This window comes from Salvelinus namaycush, chromosome 6, assembly GCF_016432855.1.
Source record: "Salvelinus namaycush isolate Seneca chromosome 6, SaNama_1.0, whole genome shotgun sequence".
In the NCBI taxonomy this organism is placed as follows: Eukaryota; Metazoa; Chordata; class Actinopteri; order Salmoniformes; family Salmonidae; genus Salvelinus; species Salvelinus namaycush.
Window position 1 is genome coordinate 6800536 of NC_052312.1, and position 26271 is coordinate 6826806.

The window sequence follows — 26271 nt, forward strand, 5'->3', positions numbered from 1 at the left end:
TATAGACAGGTGTGTGCCTTTCCAAATCATGTCCAATCAATTGAATTTACCACAGGTGGACTACAATAAAGTTGTAGAAACATCTCAAGGATGATCAATGTAAACAGGATGCACCTGAGCTCAATTTTGAGTCTCATAGCAAAGGCTCTGAATACTTATGTAAATAAGGTATTTTTGTTTTTTTATTTGAATACATTTGCAAACATTTCTAAAATACTGTTTTCATTTTGTCTTTATGGGGTATTGTGTGTAGATTGACGAGGGAAAAAATGCATTTAATCAATTTTAGAATAAGGCTGTAAGGTAACAAAATGTGGAAAAAGTCAAGGGGTCTGAATACTTTCCAAATGCACTGTATATACAAAAGTATGTGGACACCCCATCAAATTAGTAGATTCGGCTATTTCAGCCACACCCGTTGCTGACAGGTGTATAAAATCGAGCACACAGTCATACAATCTCCATAGACAAACATTGGCAGTAGAATTGCATTACTGAAGAGCTCAGTGACTTTCAATGTTGGATGCCACCTTTCCAACAAGTCAGTTTGTCAAATTTCTGCCCTGCTAGAGCTTCCCCGGTCAACTGTAAATTATTTTACTGTGAAGTGGAAATGTCTAGGAGCAACAATGGCTCAGCCACGAAGTGGTAGACCACACAACCTCACAGAACGGGACCGCCTAGTGCATTTCCGTGCTTCAAACTTTGTGGCAACAGTTTGGGGGAAGCCCTTTCCTGTTTCAGCATGACAATGTCCCCGTGTACAAAGTGAAGTCTATACAGAAATGGTTTGTCGAGATCGGTATGGAAGAACTTGACTGGCCTGCACAGAGGCCTGACCTCAACCCTATCGAACACCTTTGGGATGAATTGGATCGCCGACTGCGAGCCAGGCCTAATCGCGCAACATCAGTGCCCGACCTCATTAACTCTCTTGTGGCTGAATGGAAGCAAGTCCCCGCAGCAATGTTCCAACATCTAGTGGAAAGCCTTCCCAGAAGAGTGGAGGCTGTTATAGCAGCAAAGGGGGGACCAACTCCATCTTAATGTCCATGATTTTTGAATGAGATCTTCGATGAGCATATGTCCACATACTTTTGGTAACGTAGTGTATCCTAGTTCACTAGTAGTAGGAGGATAGTGGGGTGCGTACACAGTATCACCAAAACAGAACCACGCAATGACCGTGAGAAGTACAGTTTGGTAAAATAATTCTCACACACATTCTGGATGGGCATAGTTTAGCAGTGGAGAAAAGAGAGGTGGAGTTGTTAACACCTCCATTACTACCAAATGAAGAGAAGTAATGTTTTTAGGAGAAGCAATTTATAATTGTCTCTTTCTCTCTCTCTCTCACACTTCAAATGCAATAACAATCTTATTCGGGAACGAATGAGATTGAGCGCCCACTTTAAATCTGCAGGGAAGTTATATGAAGGATAGGACGTGGAGCGGGAGCAGTCTGAACTGAGACACGGTTGCCTTTGTGAGAAGAACGCAACTACCCATTTAGGCACTAGGGGGTGGTGTTGCTCTGTTTATAAATCCCAGATACAGGTACTTAAGTTGAGCTAAAATGAAGCATGTGGGAAGATCCTCTTTCATTCACCATTATTTACATGCAATCCTTGTTAATGTTTCCTTTCATCATACAACAATGTATAAGAATGGTCTTTAATAATTCATATTTTAATCATTTTTTTTAAAGATGAAGTATTTGTATCATTTTTTTTAATGTTTATGGTACTTGATGAGCAGGTGAGGTTAAAAGAGTGACACTTAGAATGGTGTCTGGTTGTGGGATATTTCAGCACATTTCCAGCATGTCACCTCCCCCGGTTAGAAAGCCATTGTTTTCCCCACGGTGCCTAAAAAGAAGTGGACTCCTCTGCTCATTTAACATGAACTACAACTCCAGCCAAACCTCTCATCAAAACGACAAAATCCCACATTTCCTGTGCATTTCCTCTGTTTATTTACTAATAACAGTTTGACCCCGACCCCAAGATAGCCCCCGGGTCAGAGGTCAACGTGAGTTCATTTCCCCAGAGACAAAGTCATCGTCATGGAGATGGCGTGGCTGTCATTATTGAGCCTATGTTAGGCAGAGTTAGTGGTGGTATTTCTCCCCATATAATTTGTCTTGTGTACATAGATTTGTATATATGAACAACCTCTCACTGTATATAGTCCTTCACGTGAGTGTAAGTATTTTACACTGATACCAAAACATACACAGTTGTTTTTTGGAGGTCTCCTCCACTGTTTCCTCTCATAACAGTACAGTGAGAGTTTCTCAATACCATAGCTTGCTTCTCATGTATCAGTTAGTGATATTTCAGTGTATAGCTAAGTATCATAGACTTTTAGATAGGCTACTTTCTGTTGCATCCATTGTTTAACTGGATCTCTCATTATCAAATCTACAACATTGGTAAGTGGCTTTCCTTCCGTTCTCAAAATATCCCAAGATGTTTCATTTGCACTAAGGACGTAGTCATGAAGAGTACAGTCTAGAGTGAAGTGGACCATCTTCACACATTGGGCCATACAGACTTGCTAGGGATGTCTTGAATGAGACACCAGTCTACAGACCAGTGCTCAGAGTCAATCTCTAGCTTTCCAGTGAGTGAGTTACATTCATGATGGTAGGCCTGATACATCCAGACACACACTGGCCTGCCTGCCTGTTCTTCATGTTCTTTTGTACATATATATGCTTATATTTGGCTTGTTCTTAGTTTTCTAGCGATGTCTCGTCTGTTATTATGTCCACCCCTTGTTGAAGGGGGGTGGGGGTGGGGGTGGGGGGGTCAAGAGAATTCAATATATTTGTGAAGGAGATTCACTGTTGATGACTAAGACCATGTGAAGTTGACCTCACAGTTTTATTCATGTTTTTTTGGTTTGTTTGAATTTTGGTAAATAAATGAAAAATGCTATGAAGTCCTCAACAGAAAGCGTAGTGCACTTAACCTGCATTCTGGAATAAATCACTCCCCCTAAATATACATGTTGGTTGTCATCATTGTATCTGCTCAATAAATATTTCACTTTCTTCAATGGCTTGATGATTAGTTGACTAGTGGAATCAGGTGTGCTAGATCTGGAAGAGACCAAGTACATGGAATGGCTGGGGGGGAGGTTTGATAAATGCTTTTTTAAACCTACCCAACTCACAGTAAATATGTACTTAGTAATGGCACGCATGGGACTTTAACTAACAATCCTCCTGTTCCCAATACCTCGCTCCTTCCAACTGAGTGATTGGTATGTTCAAATCAAACTGAATGGTTTTCATCAAGTGAATGACTAACATGTCATCACCAATTAGCAGATTTGATTGGCTAAGAACTAAATCGGTTCGAGCCACATCTCTTGTACTTTAATGAACGTTTGCAGAACTCTCGATGTCAAACATACAAAGAGAAGCATTTTAGGTGTGAAGGAGTTGGTGGCTTTGGTGTAAGGATCTCAGCCCTGAAGCACAGGGTGTAGGGTCATATCCAGGCAAGGCACTTGAGTGTGGTAGGTTTTTGTATGTTTCCTCAATTGTCGATGTCAAATATACAATGCATTTGGAAAGTATTCAGACCACTTCCATTTTTCAACATTTTGTTGCGTTACAGCCTCGAAAATTGAGTAAATAAATGTTTTTCCTCATCAATCTACACACAATACCACATAACGACAAAGAGAAAACAGGTATTTATACATTTTTGCAAAAAAACAAAAAAACAAAGCAGAAATACCAAATTTACATAAATATTCAGAGCCTTTGCTATGAGACTCGAAATTGAGCTCAGGTGCATCCTGTTTCCATTGATTATCCTTGAGATGTTTCTACAACTTTATTGGAGTCCACTTGTGGTAAATTCAGTTGATTGGACATGATTTGGAAAGCACACACCTGTCTATATAAGGTCCCACAGTTGACAGTGCATGTCAGAGCAAAAAAAAGGCCGAAGGAATTGTCCGTAGAGCTCTGAGACAGGATTGTGTCGAGGCACAGATCTGGGGAAGGGTACCAAAAAATGTCTGCAGCTTTGAAGGTCCCCAAGAACACAGTGGCCTCCATCATTCTTAAATGGAAGAAGTTTGGAACCACAGAGAATCTTCCTAATCTTTCTCCAATCGGGGAGAAGGGCCTTGGTCAGGGAGGTAACCAACAACCCGATGGTCACTCTGACAGAGTTCCAGTGTTCCTGTGTGGAGATGGGAGAACCTTCCAGAAGGACAACCATCTCTGCAGCACTCCACCAATCAGGCCTTTATGGTAGAGTGGCCAGACAGAAGCCACTCCTCTGTAAAAGGCACATGACAGCCTGCTTGGAGTTTGCCAAAAGGCACCTAAAACTCTCATACCATGAGAAACAAGATTATGTGGTCTGATGAAACCAAGATTGAACTCTTTGGCCTGAATGCCAAGCATCACGTCTGGAGGAAACCTGGCACCACCATACAGTGAAGTATGGGGATGTTTTGGGGATGTTTTTCAGCAGTATGGACTGGGAATCTAGTCAGGATCGAGGGAAAGATGAATGGAGCAAAGAACAGATAGATCTTTGATGAAAAGCTGCTCCAGAGTGCTCAGGACCTCAGATTGGGGCGCAGGTTCACCTTCCAACAGGAAAACGATCCTAAGCACACAACCAAGACAACACAGGAGTGGGCTCGGAACAAGTCTCTGAATGTCCTTGAGTGGCCCAGCCAGAGCCCGGACTTGAACCCGATCAAACATCTCAGGAGAGACCTGAAAATAGCTGTGCAGCGACGCTCCTCATCCAACCTGACAGAGCTTGAGAGGATCTGCAGAGAAGAATGGGAGAAACTCCTCAAATACAGGTGTGCCAAGCATGTAGCGTCATACCCAAGAAGACTTGAGGTTGTAATCGCTGCCAAAGGTGCTTCAACAAAGTACTGAGTAAAGGGTCTGAATACTTATGTAAATGTGAGGTATTGTGTGAAGATTGCTGAGCGGGAAAAAAAACTAGACAGACTCCTTCAACACAAAATGCACTTCTCTTTGTTTGTTTGACATTGATATATGCAGAAATGTACACTAAAACACAAGAGATGAGGCTCAAACCGACAACTGCTTGATAGCAAGGCAGGTATCAAACCCCAAAGCCACCAACTCCTTCACTGTTGAAACACCTGTCTATGACATCGACAATTGAAGAAACTTAAAGAACAAGAGATGAGGAGCTAACCTACGACCTCTTGGCTACAAGGCAGGGATTTAACCCCAGCGGCATGAACCTTTTCTCATTTGGGAAATGGCTGTACTCTGACCTCTCTCCTACGTGGCCCGGAAACCAATAAGTGATCGAGGAGTGTGTCAATTCGTTAGTAGGCAAACAGAAGACTGTCCTCCCCTCCTTGATTGCCTAGTTTTAGCGAGGAAGCACAAGTGTATCCTACCGGAGTTCATTTGCAGAAGAGTTTTGAAATCTGCGACACCACCTTTGAATCAGCTTTTGTTCATTTAAAAACGACATGCTACTTACCTGTTTATTTATAACATCTTGCACAACTAGCTCAATGTGTTTTTATCACTTTATACATTTAGTTTAGGATTCCACCCTCTAAACTGATGACGCCCGATTGGAGGAGAGTCATTTCAAACAAGCACATTTTCATCCACTTTCCATCTCCTCAATTACCTTTGACCTTTTTCAAAGGGAGGCCAGAGAATTCTGCACAAATTTGTGCAGTTGCAATGATCGGTAAGCTGCTCTGACAGCTGATGCGTAATTGATAACGTGGTTGTCATCCTCCATCGCTTCAGACCCATCCAGATGAATCCGATCAACTGAGACAATCCCCAGCAGATCTAAAACAAGTTGTTGGGTTTCTTCCTGCATTGATGGGACTAGCATGTTGTTGTTTCATCAGCTAGCAGTTAGCATGTTTTGATTGACTGTTTTCTTATATAACGTGAGCTCCACAAGTATTGGGACAGTGACATTCTTTGGGTTGTTTTGGCGCTGTACTCCAAATTCACTTGTGTATTAAAGTTGTCAAAAGTTTAGTATTTGGTCCCATATTCCTAGCACATTAATGTGGAAGCTATCATGATTACCTATAATCCTGAATGAATCGTGAATAATGAGTGAGAAAGTTAAAGGCATAAATATCATACCCCCAAAAATGTTAGATTAATGTGGTAGCATCCACATTAATGTAGAAGTGTTTAAAAATCATATATTCTTATTTACAATAAAAGTGACACAATACATTATCTACCATTCAAAATAGTCTGAAACACAACCAAAACAGTTTGTAGAGTCACAAGCTTGATGTAATCATTGTGCGCTAGGAATGAGACCAAATACTATATTTTTTTACTACTTTAATACACATAAGTGAATTTGTCCCAATACTTTTGGTCCCATAAAATGAGGGGACTATGTACAAGTCCTGTCATTTCTAAACGGTTCCCCCAATATGGATGAAAATACCCTCAAATTAAAGCTGAGTCTGCACTTTAACATCTCAGTCATTGTATCATTTCAAATCCAAAGTGCTGGAGTACAGAGCCAAAACAACAATAAATGGCACTGTCCCAATACTTTGGAGTATGTGGGTCATTTCTTTCAATGCTTTGTTTTTTGAGAACATACAGATTAATAACATTTTCATGGGGTTTAGAGTTTCATTTAGTCCGACTACACAGTTAACCAATTTTCAATAAACACAAGGCCTGAGAAAGGGAACATTTGTAAAGAGGTTTATTACTTTTCATATACAGCCGTTCGTCACCGAGTTGGCGACTGTCAATAGAAGTACAATGGAGTAGAAAAGTCTAAGGTGCAAAACAAACAATGTTGTTGTTTCTCCCCTACTCCCTTTACCCAATACACCCAACCCCCTCTCCCCTACTCCCTTTACCCAATACACCCAACCCCCTCTCCCCTACTCCCTTTACCCAATACACCCAACCCCCTCCCCACTCTCCTGCCTTTCTCCCCCTTCCACTCTTTTGTTGTTTCTCCCCTACTCCCTTTACCCAATACACCCAACCCCCTCCCCACTCTCCTGCCTTTCTCCCCTACTCCCTTTACCCAATACACCCCCCCTCCTCCTCCTCCCATCCTGTCACCTACTCCTCCCATCCTGTCCCCTCCCAAAAAGCTATGTACAGGTACAATGGGTTCACATTTTCTGAGTGACATCATCTCTCTCTGAGGCCCATTTCAGATTTGAAGTTGTTTAAACAGCGAAGAAAGGGGTCCAAAATGGACAAGACGCGTACCTCTTTCTCCTCTCCCTGGTAACCTTTCTCCTCATCTCTCCCTCATCTTGTGGTGAAGAGCTAGCTCTAACTCGCAGCCTAGTGGGACTTTGGCCGGGATCCAATCCGATCGCAGGTTATAGGCATTGAGGCTTTTTAAGGCAATGTTCCCTCGTTCGCGAAGATCCCATTCACGATAAACGCTGCATATGTCGACTCAATTGCCTTTAAAACACCACAATGCATTTAACCCACGATGGGATTGAATCCCAACCTCAATCTGAATGAATAGAGAAGCAAAGAGGGATACAAACATGTACACTGATAACTTGAAAACAGCTGTTGGCGGCCATTTTTGTTACGCACAGCCTCATATTCCAACTAGGCCAATAAATGCACCATAAACCAGACGTTTTAAAGGTAAACGTGCCTTTGAGTGAAACTAGTAAAAACGTAGCTTGCTTGCAGTAGTACATCAACATGCTACGTCTCACCCCTACAAAGCACCGTGGTTAGATTACACTGAGCAGTGTGGATATGGGAATATTTTGCAGTGTGGATATGGGAATATTTTGCAATGTACTGTAGATGTGGTAAAATCATTACCAAAAACACCATTAGAAATAAATTACATAAAAGTGTCTGTCTGTGTCTGTGTCTGTGTCTGTGTGTGTGTGTGTGTGTGTGTGTGTCTGTGTGTGTGTGTCTGTGTCTGTGTGATGTGTGTGTGATGTGCATGAGCTGAAACGTGTTGCTAGAGTAGCAACTGGAAGTTAAGAATCCACAACCAGGTTACAGTCTCTGGTTGAAGTGGAGAACACACGGTATTTCTGACCATACTGCAAGGGCTTCTACTTCTAACAGTGTATTAATGATGGGGTTGGAATGTGCCTCAAGACATTTCAACACACACACACAAACTAACACACACACACACACACACATAAACTAACGCACACACACACACACACAGAGTGAGACCAGACCACGGGGTTACAGTGCACCAGTGGCCCGAGGCTCCTGGATGTAGAAGTGTAAATACAAGAAGCTACATTACTTGTGGTTGAGGACTTTCCCAACGCCAGTCGTGGCCAAACTCACCAGAACACCACCACGCCTTAGTTTGACCCGCACTTTACTGAGTGGCGCATTCCAAAGGCCCATTCCCAGGCATCAACCACTAAGGACTAGGAGTACTGTAGGTGTATTGCTGGTTTGATGATTGCCTAACAGTGATACTAACGGCTGGATCCAGATGATGTGGACATTAGTGGCACAGTGCAGTTCCTGTTCTAAAGAGAGGGAGCTATACAATACAACAAGCATTAAATATCATCAACATAAATAATCACAAGGATGCTAGTATTTACCTAAGAAACATTTACAAATAAATATGCACTTGATTTTGGAACCCCAAGAGTTTTAGAAACCTGATTATTTTATGTGACGGAGAAACAGGCAACAAGAGACTGTATGAAAGTGGATGTCTGCAACAAACAAAAAACGAACAGAAAAACACAAGATTGGGCAAAAGGACACAACAGAGTAGTTGAAACATGACATGGTATTACACAATAGTAAGCTAGAAAAAGACTGCTAGTTCTTTATGTCCAGGAAATAAAGTACACAAAAATCAGCATTGTCTTGATCGTCTCTCTGTTTGGCTATGCTTGTACTCCTCTTCAACCTTCTTCCCTATACCAACTGACTTAAATTAATATATACACGCATTAAAATAAAATAAAAAGCGAATAAGATAGGACTGTTGTGAAGAGAGTTGTTGCTCATGTGCCAGTCTTCATCTCCCATTCCTGCAACAAAGGGAACATTGAGTGAGTTGAGTGTGGATATACATGCAAATACACACAAATACGACAGTTACACGCAAATTCAGTACAGTCATTAGACTGGGATGGGATGTGTGGCAATGGATGTGTGTGTGTGTCTGTGTGTGTGTGTGTGTGTGTGTGTGTGTGTGTGTGTGTGTGTGTGTGTGTGTGTGTGTGTGTGTGTGTGTGTGTGTGTCAGAGATGTGTGGTAATACAGGTGAATGAGTGCAGAGGCTGTTTTGAGTGTGTGTGTGTGTGTGTGTGTGTGTGTGTGTGTGTGTGTGTGTGTGTGTGTGTGTGTGTGTGTGTGTGTGTGTGTGTGTGTGTGTGTCAGAGATGTGTGGTAATACAGGTGAATGAGTGCAGAGGGTGTTTTGAGTGTGTGTGTGTGTGTGTGTGTCAGAGAAGTGTGGTAATACAGGTGAATGAGTGCAGAGGGTGTTTTGAGTGTGTGTGTGTGTGTGTGTGTGTGTGTGTGTGTGTGTGTGTGTGTGTGTGTGTGTGTGTGTGTGTGTGTGTGTGTGTGTGTGTGTGTGTGTGTGTGTGTGTGTCAGAGATGTGTGGTAATACAGGTGAATGAGTGCAGAGGGTGTTTTGAGTGTGTGTGTGTGTGTGTGTGTGTGTGTGTGTGTGTGTGTGTGTGTGTGTGTGTGTGTGTGTGTGTGTGTGTGTGTGTGTGTGTGTGTGTGTGTGTCAGAAGAGCCTGGTGGGAGGAGCTATAGGATAATTGGCTCATTGTAAGGGCTGGAATGGAATAGAATGGAGTCAAATGTGGTTTCCATATGATTGATGCGTTTGATACCGTTCCATTCATTCTAATCCGTTCCAGAAATTACAATGAGCCCCTCCTCCTATAGCTCCTCCCACCAGCCTCCACTGGTGTGTGTTCTCCGTAACTCTGTCCCACCTTGGCCTTCTTGAGGACATGGCCGCGGACGGCCGAGGGTTTCTGATTGGTCGTTCTGCGGAGGAGGGAGGCACTGTTGACGGGCAGGGTAGAACAGCTCTCTGTGTCACTGGTGTCACAGCTGGAGATGGGAGAGTTCTCTACGGTACTCCTCAGCAACACTGGGGACTGGACACACACATACACACCATTCAGAGTCAGCAGAAACCTTTGCAACAGCCTGTTTGTCATGAGTATGTTGGGTGTATTGACACAGTGAATAGACTATAGATGACTGTTATCAAGCTGGACACAGTGAAGAGACTATAAATGACTGTTATCAAGCTGGACACAGTGAAGAGACTATAAATGACTGTTATCAAGCTGGACACAGTGTAGAGACTATAGATGACTGTTATCAAGCTGGACACAGTGAAGAGACTATAAATGACTGTTATCAAGCTGGACACAGTGTAGAGACTATAAATGACTGTTATCAAGCTGGACACAGTGAAGAGACTATAGATGACTGTTATCAAGCTGGACACAGTGAAGAGACTATAAATGACTGTTATCAAGCTGGACACAGTGAAGAGACTATAAATGACTGTTATCAAGCTGGACACAGTGAAGAGACTATAAATGACTGTTATCAAGCTGGACACAGTGAAGAGACTATAGATGACTGTTATCAAGCTGGACACAGTGAAGAGACTATAGATGACTGTTATCAAGCTGGACACAGTGTAGAGACTATAAATGACTGTTATCAAGCTGGACACAGTGAAGAGACTATAAATGACTGTTATCAAGCTGGACACAGTGAAGAGACTATAAATGACTGTTATCAAGCTGGACACAGTGAAGAGACTATAAATGACTGTTATCAAGCTGGACACAGTGTAGAGACTATAAATGACTGTTATCAAGCTGGACAGAGTGTAGAGACTATAAATGACTGTTATCAAGCTGGACACAGTGAAGAGACTATAAATGACTGCTATCAAGCTGGACACAGTGAAGAGACTATAAATGACTGTTATCAAGCTGGACACAGTGAAGAGACTATAAATGACTGTTATCAAGCTGGACACAGTGAAGAGACTATAAATGACTGTTATCAAGCTGGACACAGTGTAGAGACTATAAATGACTGTTATCAAGCTGGACACAGTGAAGAGACTATAAATGACTGTTATCAAGCTGGACACAGTGAAGAGACTATAAATGACTGTTATCAAGCTGGACACAGTGTAGAGACTATAGATGACTGTTATCAAGCTGGACACAGTGAAGAGACTATAAATGACTGTTATCAAGCTGGACACAGTGTAGAGACTATAGATGACTGTTATCAAGCTGGACACAGTGAAGAGACTATAAATGACTGTTATCAAGCTGGACACAGTGAAGAGACTATAAATGACTGTTATCAAGCTGGACACAGTGAAGAGACTATAAATGACTGTTATCAAGCTGGACACAGTGAAGAGACTATAAATGACTTATCAAGCTGGACACAGTGAAGAGACTATAGATGACTGTTATCAAGTTGGACACAGTGAAGAGACTATAAATGTAGGTCAATTATCTTTTCTGCACAGGTTTGATTTAGTTTTAGTCATTTCAATTGAGATTGTTTTTTCTAGGCTAATTTACATAGGAAAAAAATGCTTTTGTCTGTTCACTTTTCAAGAGAAGGAAGCCATTGTACAGTACTGAGACTCAGCCATGGGTCACGGACATGGTAGAGACAGCCAGAACAGGACTTCATGGTTCCTCTCTAGGTTTCTTCCTAGGTATCTGCCTTCTAGGGAGTTTTTCCTAGCCACTGTGCTTCTGCCTCCGCATTGCTTGCTCTTTGGTGTTTTAGGCTGGGTATCTGTAAGGCCCTTTGTGACAACTGCTGATGTAAAAAGGGATTCATAAAATAAACGTGACCGAGGTCTGACCTGTGGGCTGGAGGTGCCAGACTTGGGCTCGATGGTGAGTCCCAGAGTGACTCCTCCGTTCAGGGCCTTCTTCAGACTCTCCTTGACCTCTGTCATCTCCAGCTCCAGGCTCACCCGCTCGTCCTCCTTCAGCTTGCACTCGTCCTCCACCTTTTTCAGCCGCTCCGCCAGGGACCCAGCGGAACGCTTAGCTGCGTGAAGGAGGAAAGGTAGAAGAAGGAGGTTTTAGAATGGGTCACAGCACTACCATACACTCTCATTATCTGTCCTACCTTTATTTGTAGTTTATTGAGAAGTCAGTCAGGATAAGAACATCTGACTCCCATCTCTCCCCCTCCAAACCCTCCATCCTGCACCCCTCAATCCTAAACCTAACCCTCCCATCTCTCCCCCTCCAAACCCTCCATCCTGCACCCCTCAATCCTACACCTAACCCTCCCATCTCTCCCCCTCCAAACCCTCCATCCTGTACCCCTCAATCCTAAACCTAACCCTCCCATCTCTCCCCCTCCAAACCCTCCATCCTGCACCCCTCAATCCTACACCTAACCCTCCCATCTCTCCCCCTCCAAACCCTCCATCCTGTACCCCTCAATCCTAAACCTAACCCTCCCATCTCTCCCCCTCCAAACCCTCCATCCTGTACCCCTCAATCCTAAACCTAACCCTCCCATCTCTCCCCCTCCAAACCTTCCATCCTGCACCCCTCAATCCTAAACCTAACCCTCCCATCTCTCCCCCTCCAAACCCTCCATCCTGCACCCCTCAATCCTAAACCTAACCCTCCCATCTCTCCCCCTCCAAACCCTCCATCCTGCACCCCTCAATCCTACACCTAACCCTCCCATCTCTCCCCCTCCAAACCCTCCATCCTGCACCCCTCAATCCTACACCTAACCCTCCCATCTCTCCCCCTCCAAACCCTCCATCCTGCACCCCTCAATCCTAAACCTAACCCTCCCATCCATAACTCCACCAAACACCACTCACTCCTAACCCTCCATCCATAACTCCACCAAACACCACTCACTCCTAACCCTCCATCCATAACTCCACCAAACACCACTCACTCCTAACCCTCCATCTATAACTCCACCAAACACCACTCACTCCTAACCCTCCATCCATAACTCCACCAAACACCACTCACTCCTAACCCTCCATCCATAACTCCACCAAACACCACTCACTCCTAACCCTCCATCCATAACTCCACCAAACACCACTCACTCCTAACCCTCCATCTATAACTCCACCAAACACCACTCACTCCTAACCCTCCATCCATAACTCCACCAAACACCACTCACTCCTAACCCTCCATCTATAACTCCACCAAACACCACTCACTCCTAACCCTCCATCCATAACTCCACCAAACACCACTCACTCCTAACCCTCCATCCATAACTCCACCAAACACCACTCACTCCTAACCCTCCCATCTATAACTCCACCAAACACCACTCACTCCTAACTCCACCAAACACCACTCACTCCTAACCCTCCATCCATAACTCCACCAAACACCACTCACTCCTAACCCTCCATCTATAACTCCACCAAACACCACTCACTCCTAACCCTCCCATCTATAACTCCACCAAACACCACTCACTCCTAACTCCACCAAACACCACTCACTCCTAACCCTCCATCCATAACTCCACCAAACACCACTCACTCCTAACCCTCCATCTATAACTCCACCAAACACCACTCACTCCTAACCCTCCCATCTATAACTCCACCAAACACCACTCACTCCTAACCCTCCATCCATAACTCCACCAAACACCACTCACTCCTAACCCTCCATCCATAACTCCACCAAACACCACTCACTCCTAACTCCACCAAACACCACTCACTCTTAACCCTCCATCCATAACGCCACCAAACACCACTCACTCCTAACCCTCCATCCATAACTCCACCAAACACCACTCACTCCTAACTCCACCAAACACCACTCACTCTTAACCCTCCATCCATAACTCCACCAAACACCACTCACTCCTAACCCTCCATCCATAACTCCACCAAACACCACTCACTCCTAACCCTCCATCCATAACTCCACCAAACACCACTCACTCCTAACTCCACCAAACACCACTCACTCTTAACCCTCCATCCATAACGCCACCAAACACCACTCACTCCTAACCCTCCATCCATAACTCCACCAAACACCACTCACTCCTAACTCCACCAAACACCACTCACTCCTAACCCTCCATCCATAACTCCACCAAACACCACTCACTCCTAACCCTCCATCCATAACTCCACCAAACACCACTCACTCCTAACCCTCCCATCCATAACTCCACCAAACACCACTCACTCCTAACCCTACCATCCATAACTCCACCAAACACCACTCACTCCTAACCCTCCATCCATAACTCCACCAAACACCACTCACTCCTAACTCCACCAAACACCACTCACTCTTAACCCTCCATCCATAACTCCACCAAACACCACTCACTCCTAACCCTCCCATCCATAACTCCACCAAACACCACTCACTCCTAACCCTCCATCAATAACTCCACCAAACACCACTCACTCCTAACCCTCCATCCATAACTCCACCAAACACCACTCACTCCCAACCCTCCATCCATAACTCCACCAAACACCACTCACTCCTAACCCTCCATCCATAACTCCACCAAACACCACTCACTCCTAACCCTCCATCCATAACTCCACCAAACACCACTCACTCCTAACCCTCCATCTATAACTCCACCAAACACCACTCACTCCTAACCCTTCCATCCATAACTCCACCAAACACCACTCACTCCTAACCCTCCATCCATAACTCCACCAAACACCAAACACCACTCACTCCTAACCCTCCATCCATAACTCCACCAAACACCACTCACACCTAACCCTCCCATCCATAACACCACCAAACACCACTCACTCCTAACCCTCCATCCATAACTCCACCAAACACCACTCACTCCTAACCCTCCATCCATAACTCCACCAAACACCACTCACTCCTAACCCTCCATCTATAACTCCACCAAACACCACTCACTCCTAACCCTCCATCCATAACTCCACCAAACACCACTCACTCCCAACCCTCCATCCATAACTCCACCAAACACCACTCACTCCTAACCCTCCATCTATAACTCCACCAAACACCACTCACTCCTAACCCTCCATCCATAACTCCACCGAACACCACTCACTCCTAACCCTCCATCCATAACTCCACCAAACACCACTCACTCCTAACCCTCCATCCATAACTCCACCAAACACCACTCACTCCTAACCCTCCATCCATAACTCCACCAAACACCACTCACTCCTAACCCTCCATCCATAACTCCACCAAACACCACTCACTCCTAACCCTCCATCCATAACTCCACCAAACACCACTCACTCCTAACCCTCCATCCATAACTCCACCAAACACCACTCACTCCTAACCCTCCATCCATAACTCCACCAAACACCACTCACTCCTAACCCTCCATCCATAACTCCACCAAACACCACTCACTCCTAACCCTACCATCCATAACTCCACCAAACACCACTCACTCCTAACCCTCCATCCATAACTCCACCAAACACCACTCACTCCTAACCCTCCATCCATAACTCCACCAAACACCACTCACTCCTAACCCTCCATCCATAACTCCACCAAACATCACTCACTCCTATCCCTTCCATCCATAACTCCACCAAACACCACTCACTCCTAACCCTCCATCTATAACTCCACCAAACACCACTCACTCCTAACCCTACCATCCATAACTCCACCAAACACCACTCACTCCTAACCCTACCATCCATAACTCCACCAAACACCACTCACTCCTAACCCTCCCATCATCTCTCCATCTTACACTACTTTCACTCCCTCTTCCCTCTACCTTGGTAGAAGCAGTGTGTATATGTGTGTGTGTGTGTGTGTGTGTGTGTGTGTGTGTGTGTGTGTGTGTGTGTGTGTGTGTGTGTGTGTGTGTGTGTGTGTGTGTGTGTGTGTGTGTGTGTGTGTGTGTGTGTGTGTGTGTGTGTGTGTGTTACCGGTGCTGGCCTCCATGGCGGTGCGCAGGTCTTTCCTGTCCTTCTTCAGCTGGGTCAGACGGTTCCTGATGTCCTGCTTTCTCTTTATTAGCTCCTCCTCTTTAGCCTGCAGCATCTTGGCGTCCGCCTCCACACGGTTCTTACCGTACTTATACTGCTCTGCACCTACAGGACAGAGAGGAGTTATATATACACACTACATGAACAAAAGTATGTGGGCACCTGCTCGTCAAACATCTCATTCTAAAGTCATGGGCATTAATATGGAGTTGGCCCCCCTTTGTTGCTATAACAGCCTCCACTCTTCTGGGAAGGCTTTCTACTAGATGTTGGAACATTGCTGCGGGGACTTGCTTCCATTCAACCACAAGAAGATTAGTGAGGTTGGGCACTGATGTTGTGCGATTAGGACTGGCTCGCAGTCGGCGTTCCAATTCATTCCAAAGGTGTCCGATGAGGTTGAGGTCAGGGCTCTGTGCAAGTCAGTCAAGTTCGTCCACACCGATCTTGACAAACAATTTCTGTATGGACCTCGCTTTGTGCACAGGGGGCATTGTCAAGCTGAAACAGGAAAGGGCCTTCCCCAAACTGTTGCCACAAAGTTGGAAGCACAGAAATGCACTAAGCGGTCCCGTTCCTTGAGCTTGTGTGGCCTACCACTTCACGGCTGAGCTGTTGATGCTCGTCTAGAATGTCATTTTATGCTGTAGCATTAAGATTTCCCTTCACTGGAACTAAGAGGCCCAAACCATAAACAACAGCCCCAGACCATTATTCCTCATCCACCAAACTTTACAGTTGGCACTATGCATTGGGGCAGGTTGCGCTCTCCTGGCATCCACCAAACCCAAAATTATTCCGTCAGACTGCCAGACGGTGAAGCGTGATTCATCACTACAGAGAATGTGTTTCCACTGCTCCAGTCCAATGGCGGTGAGCTTTACACCACTCCAGCCGACACTTGGCAATGTGCATGGTTATCTTAGGATTGTGTGCGGCTGCTCGGTCATGGAAACCCATTTCATGAAGCTCCCGACGAACAGTTATTGTGCTGACGTTGCTTCCAGAGGCAGTTTGGAACTCGGTAGTGAGCGTTGTAACCGAGGAGAGACGGTTTATACGCTCTACACGCTTCAGCACTCGGCGGTCCCGTTCTGTGAGCTTATGTGGCCTACCACTTCACGGCTGAGCCGTTGTTGCTCCTAGAAGATTCCACTTCACAATAACAGCACTTGACCGGGGCAGCTCTAGCAGGGAAGTCATTTGCCGAACTGACTTGTTGGAAAGGTGGTATCCTATGACGGTGCCACGTTGAAAGTCATTGAGCTCTTCAGTAAGGCCATTCTACTTCCAATGTTTGTCTATGGAGATTGTATGGCTCTGTGCTCAATTTTATACACCTGTCAGCAACGGGTGTGGCTGAAATAGCTGAATCCACTCATTTGAAGGGCTGTCCACATACTTCTGTATATATAGTGTACCTTCACACCATTAAACCCAGTGTGGGGAAATGGGTAATGGAAGGGGAGGAGAGAAGGGGAGAAGGAGGGATTAGGGGGAGGGGGAAGGAGGGATTTGGGAAAAAGAGGGATTGGGTGGAAGGAGGGATTAGGAGGAGGGGGAAGGAGGGATTTGGGAAAAAGAGGGATTGGGTGGAAGGAGGGATTAGGGGGAGGGGGAAGGAGGGATTTGGGAAAAAGAGGGATTGGGTGGAAGGAGGGATTAGGGGGAGGGGGAAGGAGGGATTTGGGAAAAAGAGGGATTGGGTGGAAGGAGGGATTAGGGGGAGGGGGAAGGAGGGATTTGGGAAAAAGAGGGATTGGGTGGAAGGAGGGATTAGGGGGAGGGGGAAGGAGGGATTTGGGGAGAAAAGGGATTAGGGGGAAGGTGGGATTAGGGGGAGAATAGAATCAGAGAGGAGGTGAGGAATGGAAGGAAATAAGATGAGAGGAGAGAACAGGGGATGAGAGGAGAGAACAGGGGATGAGGAGAGAGAGGGGATGAGAGGAATGGGAGGAGAGAAAAGGGGATGAGAGGAATGGGAGGAGAGAAAAAGGGATGTTAGGAATGGGATGAGAGGAATGGGAGGAGAGAACAGGGGATGAGAGGAGAGAACAGGGGATGAGAGGAATGGGAGGAGAGAACAGGGGATGAGAGGAATGAGAGGAGAGAACAGGGGATGAGAGGAATGAGAGGAGAACAGGGGATGAGAGGAGAGAACAGGGGATGAGAGGAATGAGAGGAGAGAACAGGGGATGAGAGGAATGAGAGGAGAGAACAGGGGATGAGAGGAATGGGAGGAGAGAACAGGGGATGAGAGGAATGAGAGGAGAACAGGGGATGAGAGGAGAGAACAGGGGATGAGAGGAGAGAACAGGGGATGAGAGGAGAGAACAGGGGATGAGAGGAGAGAACAGGGGATGAGAGGAGAGAACAGGGGATGAGAGGAATGAGAGGAGAGAACAGGGGATGAGAGGAATGAGAGGAGAACAGGGGATGAGAGGAATGAGAGGAGAACAGGGGATGAGAGGAGAGAACAGGGGATGAGAGGAGAGAACAGGGGATGAGAGGAATGAGAGGAGAACAGGGGATGAGAGGAGAGAACAGGGGATGAGAGGAATGGGATGAAAGGAATGGGAGGGGAGAACAGGGGATGAGAGGAATGGCAGGAGAACAGGGGATGAGGAGAAAGAACCAACCAATGCTCATCAGAGTTCATAAACTGACCAGAAACCCAGTGAACCCAAACCTCAGCCTGGAAATACCTGTTAATCACCCAGGAGAGGGTAGGGTCCAGACCTGCTGGAAAAGAATAACCCAAACCTCAGCCTAGAAATACCTGTTAATCACCCAGAAGAGGGTAGGGTCCAGACCTGCTGGAAAATAATAACCCAAACCTCAGCCTAGAAATACCTGTTAATCACCCAGAAGAGGGTAGGGTCCAGACCTGCTGGAAAATAATAACCCAAACCTCAGCCTGGAAATACCTGTTAATCACCCAGAAGAGGGTAGGGTCCAGACCTGCTGGAAAATAATAACCCAAACCTCAGCCTGGAAATACCTGTTAATCACCCAGGAGAGGGTAGGGTCCAGACCTGCTGGAAAATAATAACCCAAACCTCAGCCTAGAAATACCTGTTAATCACCCAGAAGAGGGTAGGGTCCAGACCTGCTGGAAAATAATAACCCAAACCTCAGCCTAGAAATACCTGTTAATCACCCAGAAGAGGGTAGGGTCCAGACCTGCTGGAAAATAATAACCCAAACCTCAGCCTAGAAATACCTGCTCACTAGCGCATTAGCCTTTACGAAGGACTGTATACTCATTCAAACCACCACCTGACATCTTCAACCATCGATACACCGATACGGGCCTATTTTAGCTTGAGATTAAACAAGGATTGTGTAACAGACACTGAATCCTAAATGTCTGAGAAAGCGGGTTCAAAACGATCGTAGATCAAGCATCACTGAATACACACAGCCCTCCGTCACACAGATGAGCCTCACCAGTGACCACTCTGTCCTCTGGCCAAATATGTGCCAGTTCATGCAGCTATTTGAATGAATGTTAGTTTGGTCTGGATATGTAGTGACAGTCATCCACAAAGTTGGGTTTTTACGACGGGTTGGTTTCTAAGAAACTGTATTAGCCCCACCCAAAATATGTCTACTCCTGCTGCTTCACCAACTGTCAGTTGGGAATTCCGGCATGTTCCGGAGTGTTGTGGTGCTCCAGTTTTCCTAGAAAGCGCTCAGTGGTGTGTTTGACTCAGGAGTGGGGAGCCAGACTTAGTGTCTACTAAGACCAGGCTACTGCTGTATATCACAGCCAGTGGCTGGTATAACGATGACTGGAAGTGACAGGCTAGCACTAGATGAATTAACATGCCAGTACTGGGTGTCATGATTTGCAGACTGTAATGTACTTGAGGGAATGTGTCTCTATCTCTGTGCCTCTCTGTTGCCTTCTCACACTTTCTACCTATATAGCTCTTAAACACACACACGCACACACACACACACACACACACACACACACACACACACACACACACACACACACACACACACACACACACACACACACACACACACACACACACACACACACACTTACTTACTGGAGTTGTTGCGTTTCACAGATGCTGTTCCATTGGTTGTTCCATTGGTCTTCTTGGCCTGGTTCTTGTCCACCTTCTGTTTAGACGCTGTCCCATTGGTCACTGGGACCTTTTTTCCCTTCAGCTGATTGGTTGAGGAGGAAGAGAGAACATCTACTCATAACCTGGTTGAAATGCACAGTCGTAAAACTGCTGGGTAGAATTTGCACATATAAAGAAAACCATGAAGTGAACAGACAGTTAAAATGGCTACAAAAACCACTTCAATAAAAACCCATTGTCCACCAAACTCCCCAGGTGGATATGATCATGAGAACTTATCTGTGCACAGCTGTACAAACACATTTTAAGTTAAACATAACACAGTAATCCCAGCATTGGGCTAAACCAGTCCTACTGTACTGTATTACCCCTGCAGTGTGTGTGTGTGTGTGTGTGTGTGTGTGTGTGTGTGTGTGTGTGTGTGTGTGTGTGTGTGTGTGTGTGTGTGTGTGTGTGTGTGTGTGTGTGTGTGTGTGTGTGTGTGTGTGTGCGTGTCTGATGACAAGGAAAGGTTCATCTGAGGACGGACACAAACACAGACAGACAGACAGACAGACAGACAGACAGACAGACAGACAGACAGACAGACAGACAGACAGACAGACAGACAGACAGACAGACAGACAGACAGACAGACAGACAGACAGACAGACAGACAGACAGACAGACAGACAGACAGACAGACAGACAGACAGACAGACAGACAGACAGACAGGAGAACCCTCTAAAAGCTGGGTGGTCTGAAGTGCTCTGACAGATACGTAGCCTAACACACTGCAGCTATTTGATCCCCCCTACTTCTCTCAGTTTAATATCAGGCCTCTAGCTAAGGTTTGCTAAAGAGTGCATGGTCAATGTCTCAGACCCTAACTCCTATACACTCAATACTGGATACGCTATTTTACGAGGGGCTCAATATGCTTGTAACACCATTCCTCTGCATGGCCATGTTTTTAATCACATTACTAAGAGACACACTACAGTAGAACTAAGCCAGCAGGGATTTTGAGGATAATGTCTGGAAACCTAGATTCTGGGTGGCCAGTATCAACACCATTATATTAAATCAAAGCATGTCTCTGCAGGAATAACACATGTAACAAGAATTGAGACTGAAATTGCATAATTTAATCCCTCTCCAATCCCCTCCTCTCTACATACAGTATCCCTCTCCAATCCCCTCCTCTCTACATACAGTATCCCTCTCCAATCTCCTCCTCTCTACATACAGTATCCCTCTCCAATCTCCTCCTCTCTACATACAGTATCCCTCCATCCTCCTACAAATCCCCTCCTCTCTACATACAGTATCCCTCTCCAATCTCCTCCTCTCTACATACAGTATCCCTCTCCAATCTCCTCCTCTCTACATACAGTATCCCTCTCCAATCCCCTCCTCTCTACATACAGTATCCCTCTCCAATCCCCTCCTCTCTACATACAGTATCCCTCTCCAATCCCCTCCTCTCTACATACAGTATCCCTCTCCAATCCCCTCCTCTCTACATACAGTATCCCTCTCCAATCCCCTCCTCTCTACATACAGTATCCCTCTCTAATCCCCTCTAGACATACAGTATCCCTCTCCAATCCCCTCCTCTCTACATACAGTATCCCTCTCCAATCCCCTCTAGACATACAGTATCCCTCTCCAATCCCCTCCTCTCTACATACAGTATCCCTCTCCAATCCCCTCCTCTCTACATACAATATCCATCTCCAATCCCCTCCTCTCTACATACAGTATCCCTCTCCAATCCCCTCCTCTCTACATACAGTATCCCTCTCCAATCCCCTCCTCTCTACATACAGTATCCATCTCCAATCCCCTCCTCTCTACATACAGTATCCCTCTCCAATCCCCTCCTCTACATACAGTATCCCTCTCCAATCCCCTCCTCTCTACATACAGTATCCTCTCCAATCCCCTTCTCTCTACATACAGTATCCCTCTCCAATCCCCTCCTCTCTACATACAGTATCCCTCTCCTAATTCCCCCTCCTCTCTACATACAGTATCCCCTCTGCAATCCCTCCTCTCTACATACAGTATCCCTCTCCAATCCCCTCCTCTTCTACATACAGTATCCTCTCCAATCCCCTCTCTCTACATCAGATCCCTCTCCAATCCCCTCCTCCTCTACCTCAGTAACTGTAACTCCTCCCTCTCATAATTTATAACCCTCCTCTCTACATACAGTATCCCCTCCAATCCCCTCTCTACATACAGTATCCCTCTCCAATCCCCTCCTCTCTACATACAGTATCCTCTAATCCATCTCCCAATCCCCCCTCTCCTACATACAGTATCCCTCTCCAATCCCCTCCTCTCTACATACAGTATCCCTCTCCAATCCCCTCATCTCTACATACAGTATCCCTCTCTAATCCCCTCCTCTCTACATACAGTATCCCCCTCCAATCTCCTCTCTACATACAGTATCCCTCTCCAATCCCCTCATCTCTACATACAGTATCCCTCTCCAATCCCCTCCTCTCTACATACAGTATCCCTCTCCAATCCCCTCCTCTCTAAATACAGTATCCCTCTCCAATCTCCTCCTCTCTACATACAGTATCCCTCTCCAATCTCCTCCTCTCTACATACAGTATCCTCTCCAATCCCCTCATCTCTACATACAGTATCCCTCTCCAATCCCTCCTGGCTCTACATACAGATCCCTAGGTTTCCAATGTCTGTCCTCCTCTCTACATACAGTATCCCTCTCCAATCCCCTCTCTACATACAGTATCCCTCTCCAATCCCCCTCATCTCTACATACATTATCCCTCTCCAATCCCCTCCTCTCTACATACAGTATCCCTTCTCCAATCTCCTCCTCTCCTACATACAGTATCCCTCTCTAATCCCCTCTAGACATACAGTATCCCTCTCCAATCCCTTCATCTCTACATACAGTATCCCTCTCCAATCCCCTCATCTCTACATACAGTATCGCTCTCCAATCCCCTCCTCTCTACATACAGTATCCCTCTCCAATCCCCTCATCTCTACATACAGTATCCCTCTCCAATCCCCTCCTCTCTACATACAGTATCCCTCTCCAATCCCCTCATCTCTACATACAGTATCCCTCTCCAATCCCCCTCCTCTACTCCATACAGTATCCCTCTCCAATCTCCTCCTCTCTACATACAGTATCCCTCTCTAATCCCCTCTAGACATACAGTATCCCTCTCCAATCCCCTCCTCTCTACATACAGTATCCCTCTCCAATCCCCTCATCTCTACATACAGTATCCCTCTCCAATCCCCTCCTCTCTACATACAGTAAAACAGTACGCCAAAATCATAAAGTAATTCGAGGGTGTCAATGACATTTGGGTCTATACAAGAAATGTCACAAGGGTCCCAACATCTTTTAGGTATGAAAATGTTTGATACACTTTGAGGTGAACTATCCCTTTGATATGAAAGAGAAGAGTTCAGTGTTAGGGTAGCATACATGTTAGGAAAGCAGTGCGTTAGTCACCTGAGTAACGGCTTTAGTGTTAGTGTTAGCCGAGGAAGAGGAGGAAGAGGAGAGGAGTTTGGATTTGACAGGGCCAGGGGTTTTGTAGTGGCTGGAGGAAGAGGAGGAGGAGGATGATGCCAGGCGACTGGGCTTGGGGGAGTAGCGGGCGGCCAGCTTGGGCGAAGGCATGTTCTCATACAGGTCAGGGTCAGTGTTCTCATACAACACCTCCTCTCTCAGACGTCGCCCTCCGGTGGCAGGGCTGGAGTATAGCGCCTCTGGGTCCTTACGATAGAGGAAGGTATGCAAAGAGGAGAGGAGAGGAGAGAACGGGAGAGGAGAGAAGAGGAGAGAAGGGGCGAGGAGAGGAGGAGAGGAGAGAAGGAGAGGAGGAGAGGAGAGAAGGGGCGAGGAGAGAAGGGGAGAGGAGAGAAGGGGAGAGAAGGGGCGAGGAGAGGAGAGAAGGAGAGAGGAGAGGAGAGAAGAGGGGAGGAGAGAAAAGGAAATATAAAGAGAAAGAAAATGATAAGAGAGAAGGGGAGAGAAGGAGAGGAGGAGAGGAGAGAAGGAGAGGAGGAGAGGAGAGAAGGAGAGGAGAGAAGGAGAGGAGAGGAGGGGAGAGGAGAGGAGAAAAAGAAGAGAGGACGCCAAAGGGTTGATGTTGTTGTTACAGACCAGTGAGTTAGAGCAGGGGAACGTACTTGAAAGTTGCACAATCATTTAATCAGAGGGATGAGCATGGGAAAGAGGGAGCGAGAGAGGATGAGAAACAGGAAGATGTCCCTGATGCAAGCCATCACAATGCAGTGTGTGTGTGTGTGTGTGTGTGTGTGTGTGTGTGTGTGTGTGTGTGTGTGTGTGTGTGTGTGTGTGTGTGTGTGTGTGTGTGTGTGTGTGTGTGTGTGTGTGTGTGTGTGTGTGTGTGTGCTTACCGTTCCATTGATTGGCACATCATCATAGTGCAGTGCCATTCCAGAGGGACATGCGTAGCTGTTGGCAGGGTTGTCCAGATAAGGGTTGGGAGATACAGCACGTTTACTAGTGAAGCTGAGGAGGACACTGTGAGTTACTATACACGTGACAACACAAGGACAAATGACACCTTCTCCTCATAATCGTAGTAATTTATAGAAATGTAGAGCCATATTGGGAATAAGGAGAGATTTTGCCTTTAAGGACCCTTATAGCTGTTGTCTCATAGTGTCCCCATCATACAAATAACAGTCCAATCATTTAGTACTCCAGTTGATATTGAAACTCTTTATCCAGCCCTTTGCTAAGTGTGTTGTGTTATTTTGTGTGGGCAGGACTGGACTGCACACAGTGCTCTGGTGAAAACAATGCTGCTAAGAGAGTGACTCACATCCTCTGAGGGAAAACATTGATCCAGAGACGTGCATTCCTAACTGAACAGGGGCCGAGGGGTTTTTCAACATCTCATAGTGGACACATACCACCATGCACCCACCCCATCTGTCATACAACGCTTGCCCTTTTCAGGATTTCAAAACACATGCACACACGGCCACCATAACATCCCATCTTTAATCAAATATAGATATTTAGTTTTTCCTTTTTTACACCAGATATCAACATACGAATAACAACTTACAGACAAACACAAACACCGACTACATCTCATGAGCCCAGAACTGCACGCTCACACCCCATCTAGAAGACAAATGACCCCTGTGTGTGTGTGTGTGTGTGTGTGTGTGTGTGTGTGTGTGTGTGTGTGTGTGTGTGTGTGTGTGTGTGTGTGTGTGTGTGTGTGTGTCTCACCAGAAGGACTGCTTGGCCAGCTGGATAACGTTTGCGGTAGTCTCTACATCTATGTAATCGTAATGTAAGGCAGCAGGGTCTGTGATAGAGCCTGTTTCAGCTAGCAGCATCCCCAGCCACCGACCCATGACCTCTGAGGAGGACGCCTGGAGAGAACAGGAGGGTTTAGAGAGATCCAGCACTATTTTATATCAAAGTCAAACTAGCACATGACCACAAAGCTACTCACTAGTTGTTAGTGCATTTGATGGTGTGGGACAAAGTTGCCCCTCGGGTGCTGATTTAAGATCAGATCTGATGATTTGACGTGGCCTAGATCTGAATCTAAGACCAACTTCCACCCATTGACCACCAACCTACCTCCAGTACGGCCACCTCCTGTCCGTTGCGGAGCAGGCGGAAGGCGAAGGGGTGTTTAGAGTCCAGTCCTGGGCTGACCTCGCAGCCTCTGAGGGGCAGGCTGGCCGTGTGGGTCTTCAGGTCAGTACGGTCCTTATGAAGCAGCAGCTGGTTGTCCTTCAGACGACACCAACGCTCACGCCAGCGGTTATTGGACAGCACGTTCAGGTAGCCTGTCAATCAGACAAGACGGACCAGTTAGGATAAAGGGGTGGGGTAAAGTGACCAATGGTGAAACGGCAGACCAGGAAATGGGTGAACAGCTGCAGTTGTGGTTGTTGTAAGTCAAGACATTCTACATAGAAACAACAACAATGTATTGGAACACATTTGAACAGAGCACCTATACGACCAATCCACCCTTGATATAAGTTGTCCTCTACACCCCAGATGTGACATCTAACCCCTAACAGGTGTCTTACCACAGGTGGGTATGTCCTCCTCGGCTGAAGATGTCTGTT

General features: G+C 46.0%; 1 protein-coding gene across 1 annotated transcript in view; it reads right to left on the reverse strand.

Moving 5' to 3' along the window:
* Window positions 1-7127: 7127 nt before the first annotated feature.
* LOC120049202 (actin filament-associated protein 1-like) overlaps window positions 7128-26271 on the reverse strand; it is a 76380-nt gene continuing 57236 nt past the window's right edge. Inside the window, exons 9-17 of the mRNA XM_038995436.1 lie at window positions 26233-26271; window positions 25772-25983; window positions 25412-25557; window positions 24562-24676; window positions 20112-20235; window positions 15988-16152; window positions 11905-12095; window positions 9974-10141; window positions 7128-9048 (exon numbers count right to left, since the gene is read on the reverse strand). The exon at window positions 26233-26271 is cut by the window's right edge and continues 114 nt beyond it. Of these exons, the coding sequence (XP_038851364.1) occupies window positions 9022-9048; window positions 9974-10141; window positions 11905-12095; window positions 15988-16152; window positions 20112-20235; window positions 24562-24676; window positions 25412-25557; window positions 25772-25983; window positions 26233-26271 (1187 nt within the window). The 3' untranslated portion in view covers window positions 7128-9021. The remainder of the gene's footprint in view (window positions 9049-9973; window positions 10142-11904; window positions 12096-15987; window positions 16153-20111; window positions 20236-24561; window positions 24677-25411; window positions 25558-25771; window positions 25984-26232) is intronic.